The sequence below is a fragment of the Lissotriton helveticus genome, chromosome 12 (assembly GCF_964261635.1).
Source record: "Lissotriton helveticus chromosome 12, aLisHel1.1, whole genome shotgun sequence".
Classification (NCBI taxonomy): domain Eukaryota; kingdom Metazoa; phylum Chordata; class Amphibia; order Caudata; family Salamandridae; genus Lissotriton; species Lissotriton helveticus.
In genome coordinates, this window is record NC_136073.1 from 834,158,907 (window position 1) to 834,176,235 (window position 17,329).

The 17,329-nt window shown below is 47.9% G+C and overlaps 1 protein-coding gene across 1 annotated transcript in view; it reads left to right on the top strand.

Annotated features, from left to right (window-relative positions):
* The first annotated feature begins 4,079 nt into the window (after positions 1-4,079).
* Positions 4,080-17,329, top strand: part of LOC144798176 (uncharacterized) — a 56,581-nt gene continuing 43,331 nt past the window's right edge. The window contains exon 1 of the mRNA XM_078668923.1: positions 4,080-4,739. Coding sequence (XP_078525049.1) covers positions 4,080-4,739 — 660 coding nt within the window. The remainder of the gene's footprint in view (positions 4,740-17,329) is intronic.

Genomic DNA, 17,329 nt, shown 5'->3' on the forward strand with positions numbered 1-17,329 from the left:
AGAGCCAGACAATGGATCGCTTTTATTCCGCCCTTTTATGTTAACAAACAACAGGCCACATTTACATACAGCGACTGAATGCACAATTCTCATGGGGCACCAGGGGTTAGTGTGCAAAAATCTGAATAATAGTGGCGCCTAATTCCCATGTATATGAGAAAGAGAAAGATTTTGCTTAACTAGATTTCTAGAATATTTTCATTTGAAAATTGCGTTTTTAGAAACAGTGAATGCAATGTATGTTAAATAGATGAAAAAAATGTTTAAAAGAAAAAAAGAAAAGTCTTCTAAAGGCCAGAACTGGTGATAATGTAAACCATGAAGACAAGGGGTGGAAGTTGAAAGAAAAGGCCCACTGCAGTAAGTTGAATAATTTCTGACATTTATGATAAGAAGGAGTGCTTCAGGAATTATTATTCAAAACAGTACAGTACAAGAAAGAGTGTTATCTTTGGAGTGGTATTCTCAATGGACATCTGGAGTGTATATACTTGGGCCTCCTAAGCAATAATTTCACAGTCCTCAATACAACGTCTCCTGCATGGGTGATCTTTACCTGCAGGAGAAATTCCGCACATCGGCGCAATTATTTGCTAAGTCACCACCCTCCCCCATGGATATCTTTATGAACGTCTGACTACGACAAGGCTTCAAAGACTACACCCCCATGTACCTGCAGGAACCTCCTGACGTCTTACCATTACGCCACATTCTGCGCACTGACAGCGCCTCACATTTAGTGTCTACCCTCTACCACAGCATATCTATTGACATCACTTATTCCCCTTCTCCGATAGGGACAAATGGTCTCTTGAGCTGGGGCAAGCACTCACTGATCTGCAGGATGCCCGTGGTCCCCGCAGGGGACCCCATAGGAGGGCAGGCCCCGTAGTATCGCGGAGGACAGCAGACAGCCAGCCCATCCTGGGGGGGTTGGCGGCGCGAGGGACAGGGGAAAGGGGCGGGGCTATGTAGGGCGTCTAAGAGGTTACGCATTGCCACAAACAAGGAGTTCCCACCCCCCCTCGCGAAAAAGAAGGGTGGAGTCAATTCAGCAGTCGCAATGGTTCATGAAACGCCCGGTCCCTCGGGCAAGCAAAAAGGTTTGCAACCCCCGGTGGGTTACGCCACAAAGAGCGATCTTGGTAAGATCATGTCCACTTTACAAATGTTTATGACTGAAATGAAGGAGAGTGTATCGAACCTGGGTGGGGGGGGCGTGCCCAGCGAATGTATGGGGCAAGGGGGGCTCAGTCCCTAGGCCGCCTGCCCCTGCCTCACCAGCCCCAGGTCCCTGTCCATCAGGGGACCCGCTGGCGCCGGGGCACCAGTACCGGAGCAGAATGTCGCCCCTGATCTAGCTAGGCCGGGGCCCCCCTCTGCCGGCACCGATGGCACCAGAGTCACCGGTACCTGCACCATCGCCCATACCATCCACTCCTAGTCCGATGCCCCTCCTCCCGGCAGCCCCGGCACCTCCCACGGCGCCTCTACCAGCACCCACCCCGACGACGCGGCCAGCCGAGGAGGAGGTGGTGCTGGACGCTCCCTTGCTGTCAGGGCGGTCTTCCTTGTCCTGGGAAGTGCCCCTGGCTGCGAAAGAAATCATCTGGAAGAGGGAGTTCATAGATATTTTTTCTCTGCTCATGTTAGGACAACAGGGTACAGACTTGCGCAGGGCAGGGCTAAAAGAGGATGAGAAAAAGGTAAGGTTCCAGCCATGGCCGAAAAAATCGATTGACACTTGGCTGGAAGCCTTCGCCATACTATCTTCGGTAATCATCGAAAAATTTGCGGACCAAAGCCCCGCCCTGGTTCAATATGGTAGACTAATTCACAATGAGGCAAAGAAATGGGGGGGGGCATGGGGTGGTTGAACTACGATAGGGATTTCAGAAAGAAGATGCCCCAGAATGCGTTGGGATCATAAGGAAGTACATCTTTGGATAGAACACATGGGGTCCAGAGCACTGCAGGGAGTCGCGACAGGCAGCAAAGGGCAGGACACGCAAGCAGCGACAACAGAAAATAATTTCACGCAGCAGCACTATGAGCAAGGCACCCCGCCCTTTCGGGGTGGTCACCGGGGGAGGGGGCAGAGAAGGGGAGGCGGGAGGACTCAGGCAGGAACTTGCAGGTTGTTTAACAACGGTCACTGCCACTGGGGGAAATCCTGTAGGTTCACACACACATGCAATAATTGCGGAGGGCAGCACCAGGCAGGAGCATGTAGGCACCAACAAGGACAGAAACAAGGAGGACAGTACGGGGGGAGGGGTGGCGGATGGCAGAGCAAGTAGCACAGAGACGTGTCCCGGCCACCCCCCCTGCCCCCCCCTTCCCCGCCCCCAGGCACGCGGCGCCCCTCTCCAATGCTAGGCCATCCTCTCCTGGCCCCCGGCTCAGCGTTCCCCCCCCCGCCATCCACACAGGCAAGAGCAGTGAAGGGGCCCTCACCAGTTAGTTTGGAGCACTTGATCCCCCTGTTGAATAAATACCCTAACAGAGTCGACGGGAGACTGCTCCTGGGGGGCTTTGCTGATGGCTTCGTGATACCTTACATAGGGACACCGCAAGCGCGAGAGGCCGAGAACCTGAAATCCGCTAGGGATAACCCCGAGATCGTAAGAGCAAAGGTTTCAAAGGAAATCGAGTTGGGTAGAGTAGCGGGCCCCTTCCAGCAGCCGCCGCTTGCACACTTCATGGTCTCCCCCCTGGGGATAGTCCCCCAAAAAAACCCTGGGGCCTTCAGACTAATACATCACCTGTCCTACCCCGAGGGCGAGTCGGTCAACCATAACTTGGAGGAAGGGGTTTGTTCTGTTTCCTACTGCTCATTCGATGTGGACATGGACTTGGTGAGGAGAGCTGGCAAGGGGGCCTGGTTAGCCAAAGCAGATATAGAATCGGCCTTCCGCCTTCTGCCGGTACACCCCAGCAGCCAGCATTTGCTGGGATTCAGGTTAGGACAGGAATACTACTATGACAGGTGTATGCCCATGGGGTGCTCCATCTCGTGCGCGTTTTTTGAGGCATTCAGCACTTTCATTCAGTGGGTACTGCAAGCGACAGAGGGAGTGGACAGCATGACCCACTACTTAGATGATTTCCTGTTTGTAGGAAGGGAGGATTCCCCAGATTGCGCTGAGGCATTAGCAAAATTATAAAAGGTTACAAAACACCTAGGAGTGCCACTGGCGCGGGGAAAACAGTTGGGCCGGCACAAGTATTAGTCTTCTTGGGAGTGGAGATCGACACCAGGGTAGGGGAAGCCAGGCTCCCACCAGACAAGGTCAGCGACCTGGCTTCACTGATACAGACAGTACTGAGACAGGACAAAGTATCCCTGGAGGTCAGACAAAGCTTGCATGGCAGACTAAGTTTTGCTACCAAAGTGATCTCCGCGGGCAGGACCTTTGCGCGCAGACTAGCTAGGACAGCCGCCAAGATAAAGCGCAGACACCATGAAGTGAGGCTGAGCATGGGAGTAAAAGACGACTTGAGGATGTGGGGGGAGTTCCTGGAGCAGTTTAACGGCTCGGTAATCTGGAGAGACCCCTGCACTAGCAGCCAGGAATTAACGCTGTTTACAGACGCATCAGGCAGGGAAGGATTTGACGCGATCCTAGACAGAGAGTGGTGCGCAGAGAAATGGCCTAATGCATGGAGGAAGAAAAGAATAACAGCCAACATAACTGTCTTGGAGCTGTTCTCGATTGTGGTGGCTTTCCACCTATGGCCGGCCATGCTAACGGCGAAGAGGGTGGTATTGTGGTCCGACAACCTGGCCGTGGTTCAAGCAATCAACACACAGTCCGCTAGCTGCGCGCTCGTGCTATGCTTGCTCAGGGAATTAGCAAAGGTTTGCCTGTACAACAATGTAGAGTGCATGGCTAGGCACATCCCTGGGCCCAAAACACAGCTGCTGACGCCTTCTCACGTTTTCATTGGCAGCGTTTGCGGGAGGCGTGGCCGAGAGCGAGGGAGGAGATGACACCTTTCCCGGCTCGGCTCTGGCACCTGCTGCAGTGGCGCAGCGCATTAGAGAGCTAGCCGAGCTGTCCCTGGCCCCTCGGACCATGAAGAGATACCAGGCATGCGTGGAGAAATTCTGTGAAGTCATGGGCCCATGGGAGCAAGCAGCCTCCTCCAGGGGGGACAGGGTCCAGGCGTTCATGATATGGGCTAAAGATTGTGGGAAAAGCCACTCATGGATGGCGGGGCACCTATCGGCCATCGGGCACCACGCAAAGCTGCTCCGGCAGGAGGACCCCACCGCATTGTTCACGACCAGGGCGGCACTCAAAGGTTCGGCCAGAGTGGTGCCCAAGTCGCCCGAGCAGAGGGCCCCTATCGACTATGAAACATTACAGGGGATGTTGGAAGCCCTCCCTTCTGTCGCCCAGTCCGCATACGAAGCATCTCTCTTCGCCTCCACTTTCAGCTTAGCGTTCTTTGGGGCATTTAGAATAGGAGAATTGGTGGCACGGTCCAAGACAGAAACCAATCCTAGGGCACTGCAGATGAGGGATGTGCGCCTGACAGCTGACTCAGTTGAAATATTGTTACAATTCTCAAAAACGGACCAGGCGGGCAGGGGGAGGGGAATTTCCGTGCACCGCCTGGGGAACGACAGGTATTGCCCGGTGGCTCTGCTGGCCGCCTTCCTGGCCAGCCGCCCTCACGCAGATGGTTTGTTACTGATACACTTGGATGGCTCCCCGGTCACCAAATTCCAGGTAGAGCACGTGATGCCGGGGTGCCTGTTCCTTGCTGGTTACGCAAGAGGGGGGGGCCAAATACAGCTCACACTCATTCAGTGGTGGGGCTCTGGGTGCAGCGGCGGCCACATCCAGGGCTGTGGAGGAGTTACAGGGCGATCCCGATACAGGAAAGGCGCAGGAACAGGACCTGAAGCCTCCAGTGCTAAGCGTACCGTGCATAAGTCATACAGGCTCCAAGGGGTCCTTCTTGGGAACTTGGAGTACGACGGCACCCCGTTAGTCCTTAGGGCGGTTGTAAACCTGAACAACCGGGGGCTTGCTTTATAGGCTCTGCCCAGCTGGGGAAGGTGTGAGTCACTCTCCCTTGTTCAGCGGGCGGAGTTGGTGGACGATAGGTTCACCGGTGGGAGGAGTAGATCCTCCCAGGTACCACACCGGGCTATGGCCACTGGTGTTTCTCTTGGCTGAACTTCAGGTGCCCTGCAACGAGGGGCTGCGGGGCGGACGGGATTGCCTGTAAGGGGAAACATCCTTTACAACGCAACTTTTACCACGCAGTGCTATTACAATGCAGGTTTTACAACGAAAACCATTACAACGCATTGCGCTGGGGGGCGCTCTAGGATAGGGAATAGATTTAATTTACTATCCAACACCTTCCCTAGTGTCCACGGGGACTGGAGTTGGAATAGTAAATTAAACTATTCACTATCCAGCACCCCAAAACGCTATGCGTTATAATGGTATGCGTAGTAAAACCTGCGTTGTAACAGCATGCGTGGTAAAAGCATGAGTTGTAACGTCATACATCCCCTGTAAGATAACCCACCTTTTATTTGTATATCAAATAAACCTGCAGCTTTATCTCTCCAATATCAGGGTGTCTGTGTATTATTGTGGATTATTGTGGGGTTGCGGGCGGCGATGTACCGATGGAGATACTAAGCAGTGGACATACTGCTGCACACAGACTACTCTAATTTCCTCCAGCAGCAGGCTACGTATCATTCATTATAAATTTCTACATCGCTTATATTATACCCCAGTCCAGATCCGCAAGTATGGACTACGTGACAGTGATAAATGTGACAGATGTGGCTCAGACGCGGCTGCATTTCTACATCTGGCCTGGGGCTGTAGCTCTGTACTGGCATACTGGCAGCAGGTGATCACAGCCCTAGAACTCATGATACCCTCCACATTGTCCCCCACTCCCCTTTTTGCCCTTCTTGGCTACACGGAAACACTTGCTGCAAAACACTGCAAAATTGTCGCCTTTAGCCTGTAGTTGGCCATGAGGCGCGTGGCGTGCAGATGGGGCCGCGGCAGAGCACCTAAATTTAAGGAATGGCTTGGTGACATGATTTTTTGGCAGGACCAGACATTTACTTATTCAAAACTCCTGCCCCTCACTGCCCGCCCCAGAGATATTTGGGATCCGCATAAAGCCTATCTCCTTGAACACCCATTCGCGAAGGACTGTGACACTCTCTCCCCCTCAGCGTCCCGCCCCATACCTTGTCAATTGATCGTTATCATGTTGCATAGATGTGGAGGCCTGTTCTTGATTGTCCTCTCTGCGTTACACTCAGGGAATTTGATATGAAGGTGATGCCAAAATACTCTCATTTGATGTATTGCTTATGTACTTGTTGCATATTTATTACGATATGGGTCATATTCTAATGCTCCTATTCCATTCTTTTGGACCTTGTCTTATGTTGTCATACTACTATTCAGTCGCTACCATGCTAGTGCCTATCTGTACACCACATATATCACGTTTGTTGTACTTTTTGGAAACTAATAAAAAAATATATATATAATTTCAGTCCTGGAGACTGAAAATGTACTGTGCTTTTACTACTTTTGAGGTCGAGCCTGGGCAGCGCATGCACTGGTCTGCAGAATGCTGTATAGGAGTATGGAATAGAAGCCCCGCCCAATCTCTGCCCATATTTGTCATTGGTTTGTGTCATTATGCATCGTAAATGCTGGCTTCTGATTCGTTAATAGGCTTGTTAGTCCACCTTGTCTTCATTTGTAACCTCCGATGACGACTGGCCCTTTAACGTCGGTTTTTACACAGTACATCTTATTTAGTCTGTAAGCACTAGAGTTTCTCCTACTGCAGGCATGACATGTTTTCCTGCAACATTCAGCGCGCCATGCGTACTTCTTTGAATAGGTCTCGCATCAACAAGAGTTTGAGCTATTGGCATTGTAAATGACAATGCCTTTTATTAATGTGTTTATTAGCAAAACAGATAAATAAAAGGCAGTGTCATTTACAATGCCAATAGCTTAAACTCTCTTAAATGGGAGACCTATTGCATTGCAAATACTTGATCCTTTTGCAATGGAGAAGGTGTGTGGACGTCAATGGTACCGCGTCGATCTCCACGTGTATATTCTGAATTCAGAACCATTTTCTGAGGCAAATTCCAGGTTTGACCTCTTCTTGTATTAGAGCATAGAAGACTACTATATTTCATGTAATATGGAATCAAGCAGAAATCCTGTTGTGACCCAAATCGCATAACAGTGAATATTAGAACAAAGGCCTGAGTACTTGGCAGTGTGAATTAATTGATCACTTTGGTACAGTTGGACATTGTCAGCAGTATGGCCATATACCAGCCATCTTTGTTTGGACTGCAACTGGGCTGCGTCTCACGCAAATAGGCATAGGTTATAAACTGAGATATATTTATATAGATGTTTGTCAATACTAAACATCTCTGACAATTTCTAAGTAACTGTTATCCAAACTAAAAACAACCACAGGATATACTTTTAATATTCTCACTTCAAGGCAGAAACTATAGAAGAGAGAAGAACTTCATAAGTTAGAAAGTCTCTATGGTGCAATGAGAATATTCTCAAAAACATGCCTGACTAAATCACCAACTGGTTATACAACAATCTGAAATATATGTCTCTTTGCTGCAGGGACATTGCACCCATGCCTCTTAAGAATGGATTACACCTGCAATTTACTCCCAACAGTTGTCCTTTGATGCTTATTAAATGAACACTGACCCTCTGATGCTTGGGAAGTGTGGCCAACCCATCTGTGGCAATGATTACTATCAGTTAGTACAAAAATAGAACTGGAATACAAAATGTGTGATAAAGCTGGGAAAGCTGGGATATTTTATGAAGCTGGTCGTCCATAGAAGCAACTGAGGAGAGGGTTTGACCAGTTGAGAACAACCTGCGTGAAAAGTGCAGTACGTACTCGGTTTTTCTCTCTTGTAAGGAAAAGAAGGAAAACTGAAGTGTAATATTGTGCGTTGCATATGTGCAGCAAGAAGTATTGAGGAAGGGGTGTAGTGTGTGCTGAGGCATGACATCTTGGAAAATAGGGCAGAAGTGGACATCATTCTGCTTGACAAAAAGACACTTGAGTGCACTGAAGCACAAGAAAGAAATGAAGAAAGTGAAGTAGAACAAAAGGAGGAAAGAGAGAGTGAGAAGCAGGAGGAAAAGAATTAAAATAAGGAGTGTGAGGGCTAGTAAGAGACGGAGGTGAAGAAAATGGAGGAGATGAAGAGATAGAGACAGAGAGAGAAGAGGAAAAAGAAAATAGGGAAGCTGGAGAAGGAGGAAAGGGAGATGGGGAATGGAAGCAGGGGGAGGAATAGATTGAGAGTCAGGAGGAGAAGTCCGAATGTGAGAATGAGGATGGGTTGGAGAAGAATAAAGAGTATAGGGCAAAGGTAGTCCGGTGGGAAACAAAGGAGAAGGAGGAAAGTGAAAACAGCAGGGGGTGGTAAGAAGGAATAATAAATTGGAGGGGGAGAAAGAGGAAAGAAAGAAGGAGAGATACATTAAGAAGGACATATCAAGGGAGAAGAAGGCACAGAATACTAAGAAAAAGAGAGGAAGAAAAGAGTGGGGGGAGGCACATATTGAAGAAAGGATGAGAAATGGAGAAGGAATAGAAGGAGGAGGGAAAGGAGAATGGGAAGGATAAAGAATAGAAGGCATAAACGTAGAAGAAGCAAAAGGAGAAAGTGGAGAAGGAGGAAATATAGAAATAGGAGTATGCATCTTTGTTTGGACTGCAACTGGGCTGCGTCTCACGCAAATAGGCATAGGTTATAAACTGAGATATATTTATATAGATGTTTGTCAATACTAAACATCTCTGACAATTTCTAAGTAACTGTTATCCAAACTAAAAACAACCACAGGATATACTTTTAATATTCTCACTTCAAGGCAGAAACTATAGAAGAGAGAAGAACTTCATAAGTTAGAAAGTCTCTATGGTGCAATGAGAATATTCTCAAAAACATGCCTGACTAAATCACCAACTGGTTATACAACAATCTGAAATATATGTCTCTTTGCTGCAGGGACATTGCACCCATGCCTCTTAAGAATGGATTACACCTGCAATTTACTCCCAACAGTTGTCCTTTGATGCTTATTAAATGAACACTGACCCTCTGATGCTTGGGAAGTGTGGCCAACCCATCTGTGGCAATGATTACTATCAGTTAGTACAAAAATAGAACTGGAATACAAAATGTGTGATAAAGCTGGGAAAGCTGGGATATTTTATGAAGCTGGTCGTCCATAGAAGCAACTGAGGAGAGGGTTTGACCAGTTGAGAACAACCTGCGTGAAAAGTGCAGTACGTACTCGGTTTTTCTCTCTTGTAAGGAAAAGAAGGAAAACTGAAGTGTAATATTGTGCGTTGCATATGTGCAGCAAGAAGTATTGAGGAAGGGGTGTAGTGTGTGCTGAGGCATGACATCTTGGAAAATAGGGCAGAAGTGGACATCATTCTGCTTGACAAAAAGACACTTGAGTGCACTGAAGCACAAGAAAGAAATGAAGAAAGTGAAGTAGAACAAAAGGAGGAAAGAGAGAGTGAGAAGCAGGAGGAAAAGAATTAAAATAAGGAGTGTGAGGGCTAGTAAGAGACGGAGGTGAAGAAAATGGAGGAGATGAAGAGATAGAGACAGAGAGAGAAGAGGAAAAAGAAAATAGGGAAGCTGGAGAAGGAGGAAAGGGAGATGGGGAATGGAAGCAGGGGGAGGAATAGATTGAGAGTCAGGAGGAGAAGTCCGAATGTGAGAATGAGGATGGGTTGGAGAAGAATAAAGAGTATAGGGCAAAGGTAGTCCGGTGGGAAACAAAGGAGAAGGAGGAAAGTGAAAACAGCAGGGGGTGGTAAGAAGGAATAATAAATTGGAGGGGGAGAAAGAGGAAAGAAAGAAGGAGAGATACATTAAGAAGGACATATCAAGGGAGAAGAAGGCACAGAATACTAAGAAAAAGAGAGGAAGAAAAGAGTGGGGGGAGGCACATATTGAAGAAAGGATGAGAAATGGAGAAGGAATAGAAGGAGGAGGGAAAGGAGAATGGGAAGGATAAAGAATAGAAGGCATAAACGTAGAAGAAGCAAAAGGAGAAAGTGGAGAAGGAGGAAATATAGAAATAGGAGTATGCAGAGTAGAAGAAGGAAACAAAGGAGTCAGTGTGAGGGAAGCAGGAGATGGGTGGAACAATAAGGGAATGGAACAAAAGGAAGGATGAAGACATGAGATGCTTTCACTAGATCACAGAAAGAGACAATATGCTTGGTTTAGTTCATCAACTTTCATGATTGTAATGAGCTGAATAGTAAAGATGGTTGGACCACGGCCCCTTATTGCAGTAATGGTGAAAAGACAGTGTCTGTGAATTATCAAGAAGACATTGAGGGTTAAATTACAGATGAAATCCTAAATATGTATTTCCATTTGATACATTTTGTGGTGTGACATGTCATCGTCAAATTATGGTGCTGTTTATTTTTTAACTTTAAGGAAGCATCAAATTGCGCTAAAACATGTGTCATCAGGTTAAGAATCAATTTCACTCTAAAAAGTTAGTAACTATTATATTTTGGAAGCGGCTGGTCACGGAAGAAATCTCATTTATAATATTAACCCGGGATTTGTAAAGCGCGAACTAATCACACCCCTAAGGGTCCCAAGGCGCTGGGGCCGTCGGGAAGATTAAGCGAGCTATTTCCCAGAGTCACATGGTGCTGAGCTGAGCTACCGCTGGCACCGGGGATCCAACCGTGACCCCCGCGCTCCAGAGTCAGCCGCCCTAGCCGCTGCACCACACCTCTCCCCAAATTTAAGGGCAAATCCTCTTGCATCGGAAAGTTTACTTTGATGGTAAATCCATAATGGGGGTGTAACCCCCTCATGTAAATCAAATAATGTAACTCTCATGAATGTAAATCACTTCATCCTCCTATTCTGTTATATAATGTATATGAGACAGAACTGAAATGGAAATTTGCCAATTCAAATCTAATACAATTGAAACATATTTCTCAACCCCTCCGGACCTGTGGATATCACTGTTTTAGTGTTGTAATAATTTTTTTTTTTATATATATGACTAAAAAAGACAACTCCTCCAGTTTTCATCTGTCTCCACTACAGAGTATGAAGGACTCTATGTTTCAGAAGGAACCACTTGAAGCCTGTGACTCAGAGAATAACCTGATTTGTCTTGAAGGTAAACCCATGATTTGGACGTATATTGAATATGGATCAACCTTTCTAAACCTGCTGCACACACCACTGAGCTCACAACTCTTCCTTTTTAGCTTATGGCCAGGAAACTAGAATTAAAATAGGCACAACATTATTTTTCCTCTTTTTAGCATTTGCGCCGCTTAGAAAGTCGGGGGATGATGGTACTTAATTGATCCATGTTTCCTCATGACGTATATTCCTATGACGTATGTACTGTGATGAAGAAGGCATGTCAGGTGTATGAGAGGTAATTGAAGGACAGCGTATATTTTTGTCAAGTGCTAATCTGCAAAAGTGTTTGCACCTGTTTGTTAACACTGGTATTTTTGTGAAGCATCTGTCCTTGGTGCATAATGTGTGATTGCACGAATGTTGAGGGTGTGATGAGATAGAACTCAGCTTGGTCCTCATTCCACAGGGAAGTGCTGTATTCTCTACCGGGTTCCGCTGCATACAGTGACGGTTGGTGCCCGGCAAAAATGGTGGGGCGGCATGAATAGAATGCAATAAAAATACATACAAATAAACAAACATTTAAAAATTAAAAAAGCAAAGAAACGTACTTTATCTTGCAGCACGTCCAGTCCCCAGCTCCCGACCACTCGAGCGCGAGGTCCCACAACTTCCCCGGGTCCTTATCCAATCCAGACGCTACTCTCATGCTGTTAAGCAGCATGAGAGAAGCATCCGAATTTGCCGGAGCGGCTGCCTCAGTGCTCTGAAGGGCCCTGGAGGCCTGTATCCTGGAGAGCTTGAATTGTGCATGTCGGTTTGGCCGTAGCAAGGTAGCCAGCTTAAGCACATGCACACTTTAAACTGAAAAGGGCCACTTTTCATTGCTGCTGATAATCTGCAGCAATGATGCACTAGCCTTGCCCTCTCCGTTCGGCAGAAAGCTAGAAAAAAAATGCCAATAAAATCCTTTTACTACCATTTTATTGATGAGCGTGTAGCATCCTGCTACAATTATCACAGACACAATTACTTATTCTTACTGGAGCTTTATTATCATGCTTCCAGCCTGTCTCCTGTCCCTACTCTAACTGCCCTCATCCTGTCCTGACTCCTCCTCTTCCCCTCAGCCCACCTAGCTCCTCCCATCCCAGCTACTAGACTGTCAACTATATTACATCTCCCCCCTTCTTAACAAAATGAGCTTAATGTCTTCAATGTTCGCAATTCTTCAATCCACCACACGGGTCGGCGGACGGCCTGTTTTTCAAGCTTCAGTAGTGTTGAATCAGTGGTGGGCTTGGCTTTGGTCAATCTTCCTGTTGTCTTGATCAAGGCATTCTTGACCACGTTGCGTGTAAACTGTTGATTCTCGCGGTCCGCAGTCCTCATGTTTCCTTTCGGTGGTGTAACTACGATTGGTTCAGATGCTCGATCTCTTTCACGAGTGGATAATGTTCCGGTCCTCTTCCGAGCACCCGCATCTACTTTTGCTTCCTTTTGTCTTTTCCGGCCAAGGGCAACACTGCCCTCAAATTCAGAGTCAAGTATACCAGACAGTACGGTGTTACCTGATGAGACTGTCTTGGTTTGGTTTGGTAACTCATTCGCCACATCTACCCTTACTTCCTTTTGGCTAGTCCGGTCGAGAGCAACACTGCCCTCCAATTCAGAGTCGTGTATGCCAGACAGTACGGTGCTATCTGATGAGACTGTCTTGGTTTGTTTCGATAACTCATTCACGGCCTCGGGTTGTCTGGCGAGATCGTGAGCTATCGATGCATGGGCATGTTTCTCTCTCATCTGATGATATTTCTCTACTGACACGTCCGGCTTCTGTGCATAGGCATGTTTCTCTCTCATCTGATGATCCCTCTCTCCTGACGCATCCGGCTTTCCTTGCGGAGTGACTGGCTGGTCCTTTCCCATCCGGTTACTAAGGTCCACTGTCTCTGTCTTCCTTTTGTAGGTCCTGTGAGTCAACCTTGCGGACCCCTTCAGGGGTGACGGTGTCTGATCGGTGTCTGAATATACTTGTGCCTGACATGACAGGTTGTCCGGTGGGGTGACTGAGTATTCAGAGACCTTAGTGTGTGACATGTTGCTCTTGACGGGAAGGATGTCCTTTGGTTCCATGGTGCGTTCGGGTGGCTGACGCCATGTCTGTTGTCGGGACCATGACTTGGTCGACTCACGGGATTGTACAGACATGTTCTCTGGGTCAGAGAAGTCTTTTGTCGACTTCCAGGATCGGGCAGATGCGCTCTCTGAATCAGAGGAGGTCCGGGCCATACCCCTTTTAAAGGATCGGACAGACGCGCTCTCTGAACCAGAGGAGTTCCTGGCCATAGACGTGCTTTCTGGGTCAGAGAAGTCTTTTGTCAACTTCCAGGATTGGATGGATGTGCGCTCCGCATCAGAGAGATCCTTCTTCCCATTCCTTCTCAAACATTTCTTTGAAACTGTCTCGGGTAATGGATTTTTGAATTCCGTAGTCCGTGACAAATTGCTCTTTCCCTTTGAATTGTCTTTGAGAGGCTTCTCCGTGTGCCTTTGTTGGAGCATCTTCAATGCTGTCTCATTTGGGGCTTTGTTTGATGACCCCGTGCTTGTTCCTTGTGCTTGATCCCAAGCTTTTGCCTCTTTGTCCTTCTCGCCTGAAGTTAACGATTTCCCCTCCGTTTCTTCATTGTCGCGGGAGCCAAAGATGCATGGATCTTTTCTGGTTCGTTGTTGTGGAGGATCAGTCCGTCTTGTGTGACCTGTTTCTCCTTCACGCTTGTTTGATGCTCTAACACCTCTGGTCTGGGGGTGATGCGGTCTCCTGCCAGATGTTTCCTTGGACTCGTCTTCACTGCTTGACGACTGATGTTCCTGCGCCGACTTCAGGTGTTGACCAGTGCGACCCCTTCTTCTAGGGTTTGTCTTTCTCTCCAACTTGTTGTGCAGGATGCCCTCTTGTCAAAACAAAAAATAGGACACTGTTCCTCAGCGTCTGGTGCAAATAGTCACCTGAAACGCGCGGGTGCAAAAAGTCACCTGTGTATTCAAAGGGGTATAAGAGAGAAATAGGAAAGGAAAGCAAAACCTTAGGTACACAGGGCCCACCCAAGGAGTGAAAAAACATATTTCGTCCTCTGTTGCCCTCACACACCCCTGGGGGTGTCATGCTTCATCATCGGGCGTTTGCTCCTCGTAGGGCCGGCGCTGCAATTCCCTACGGGCCCCCGAAGGGTCTCTTTATCGGAGATCTTTTTAGGACAGCCGGATGGTGCATGTGGGTGTGTGGGGTGGGGTGGGGGGTCCAATGAGGGTAAACAAGTGCGTGCAAAGTGGAAATTAAGAGGGGGTAAATATGCAGCGAATGTTTAATATATATATACCCTTGGCAGATTTGACTGCCAAATAAAATCTTGTTCCTGTGGGCATACTAACCCCAGGAACCAAGAAGGTCATGGGTCGACATGTTTCGCGCCTCCGTCGCCTTAAGGGTCGTTTGCGCTTCATCAGGACCAGTGTTATAAAATTTAAGTGCACGTGAATTAAAATACCCTCTAGATTCAACAGGGCGGGCGGTGGGGTTGTAAACCCGTAGTCTGGCTACAGCTTCATTGTAAGTACCGCTCCTGTTCAATACCTCGCGTATTGAGCGATGTCTTCTCTGGCAACAACAATCGGCGCCCGCACATTACCGGGCTTCGAATCAGTTTGTCCCGGGGTGCAGCCTCCTGTGCACCTACCCAGTCCGAATGTCAGTCATTAGTGAACCAAAAAAGGATGCCCTCTTGTCCAGGAGTGCGATCTGTCCCATTTGACTCTCTTTCCTCATCAGAGTACTGTGTGTCATACTTTGAATGACTCCTTGAGGAACTCTTGAGGGGTGAATAACTCTTTGGAATTGTCTTTTGGATGGTTGACTCTGAGTCATCTGACTCTGAGTAATCCTTGGTTGACTTTAAGTAGTCAGACGCTGAGGAGTCTGACTCTGAGTAATCGTTGTCGCTTTCTTTGTCGCTGTATCTTTCCCGTTGTCTTTTTGAATGACTCCTTGAGGAACTCCTGGGGGTTGAATAACTCTTTGGAATTGTCTTTTGGATTGTTGACTTTGAGTCATCTGATTCTGAGTAGTCCTTGTCACTTTCTTTGTCACTGTATCTTTCCCGTTGTCTTTTTGCTGGTCTGCCTTCCCTCTCTCTCCTTTCAGTTTTGTTTGTTTTCTGAGTGCTATCTTTCCAGGTATCTTGATGGTTTGCTCTCAGGTGCACGTCCTTGAATCTGTCTCTTGCTTTTATTTGCATTCCAATTTCGGCCTTCTTGATGATTTCCTTTAATGACCAATGCCCTTGCAGGATCTTGCGCTTGGTGTCAGGGTTTGTGCAACCTTCAACGATCCGAAGTCGGACCGCATCCTCATTTGTAAAAGTGTTGAAGTGGCAGCCTCGTACCAGATTTTGTAACCGAGTGATGAAGTTTGGCAACGGTTCGCCTGGTTCCTGCCGTGCTGTATTGAAAACTATGCGATTCTGATCCACATCTGTCTGTGCGTTGAGATGGGCACAGAGCTCCCTTTGGAGTCTTTTGTAGATATCTGTTTCCTCTTTGGAAAATGTCCTGATTGGGCAGCGGCCCTCAGGACCCACCAGATGGAGGAGTAGTATCAGACATTTTCGCTCTCTTTGCTCACCATTGGCTTTTAAGAAATCTTCCAAAGCTTCGAGCCACCAGTGTCGTTTGAGATCCGAGATCCACTCATCAGTCTGCACCGCTGGGGGCGGTACTTCAGTGTCTGGAGTGACCCGCGGTGCTACGTCTCTTCCCGCCATGAGAGAGGGAGATTCTGGTCAAGGTCTTTGGTCTGGTCGTTTGCTTAGAAATTGATAGTCTTTGTAACCATCCCAGTATGCGCTGTATGTGCTGGTGATCGAACTTAGATGGTTCTACTTTCTCCGGGGTCCTCTGTAGGACTGCCCTCCTCTGGGTCTTCTGCAGTTCTGCCCAGCAGCTCTTCTCTCTTCGGCGCTCTTTGGTTTGTGCTCAGTGTCGTCTTTATCGGTCTCTTGCATTTGCTTATGCTTGTTCCATTGTGCTGTTGTCTTTGCTTGGTCCTTGTGTTTGCTTGTGCCTCTTTTGTCTTGGTTGCTAAGACTTGTTCATTGTTGTTCACGTGCCGTTATCCACGCTTATTTACTTGCCTTACCAATGCCTATTTCTTGGCATTTACCAGTGCATGTTTATTTGCATATACCAATGTTTGTTTATTTGCATGCACCAATACTTGTTTGTTCCCTTTCGCCACTGCTTGTTGGTTCCTACTCGCCACGGCTTGTCTGTTGGCTCTTGACAGTACTTGTGTGGTCTTCGCCAGTGCTTGTTTGGCCTTCGCCAGTGCTTGTTTGGCCTTCGCCAATGCTTGTTTGGTCTTCGCCAATGCTTGTTTGGTCTTCGCCAGTGCTTGTTTGGTCTTCGCCAGTGCTTGTTTGGTCTTTGCCAGTCCTTGTTTGGTCTTCGCCAATGCTTGTTTGGTCTTCGCCAGTGCTTGTTTGGTCTTCGCCAATGCTCGTTTGACCTTCGCCAATGCTCGTTTGGTCTTCGCCAATGCTTGTTTGATCTTCGCCAATGCTTGTTTGGTCTTTGCCACTGCTTGTTTGATCTTCGCCAATGCTTGTTTGTTCTTCGCCAATGCTTGTTTGTTCTTCGCCAATGCTTGTTTCTGTTCTGTTCGCCAATGCTTGTTGTGAAACACAGCTCGCCTGACCTCAAAATGGCCGCCTACAGTTTGCACAGGGAGGATGTCCCAAAAGTTGCCTGACTCAAAGATGGCCGCCGTGATCATCCACAGGCACTACTTTCTCTCTCTTCATTCGACCCCTTTTCTTCACACAGGACTCACCGGCAGTCGTTTTCAGGGTCAGCACACTCCGGATTTGGCTCCCTCTGGTCAAGGCCACAGTCAGGTGAGGATGGGGTGGGCTCCCGCCTTACTTTGCAGGGTCCTTCGGCGGGGCATGCCAAAACCCACGCATCCAGCGTGAGGTTTTCCGACGTCTGGATTCACTCGGACTCCAATTTTGCCGCGCTCAGCAGCGCTTGGCAGTGGAC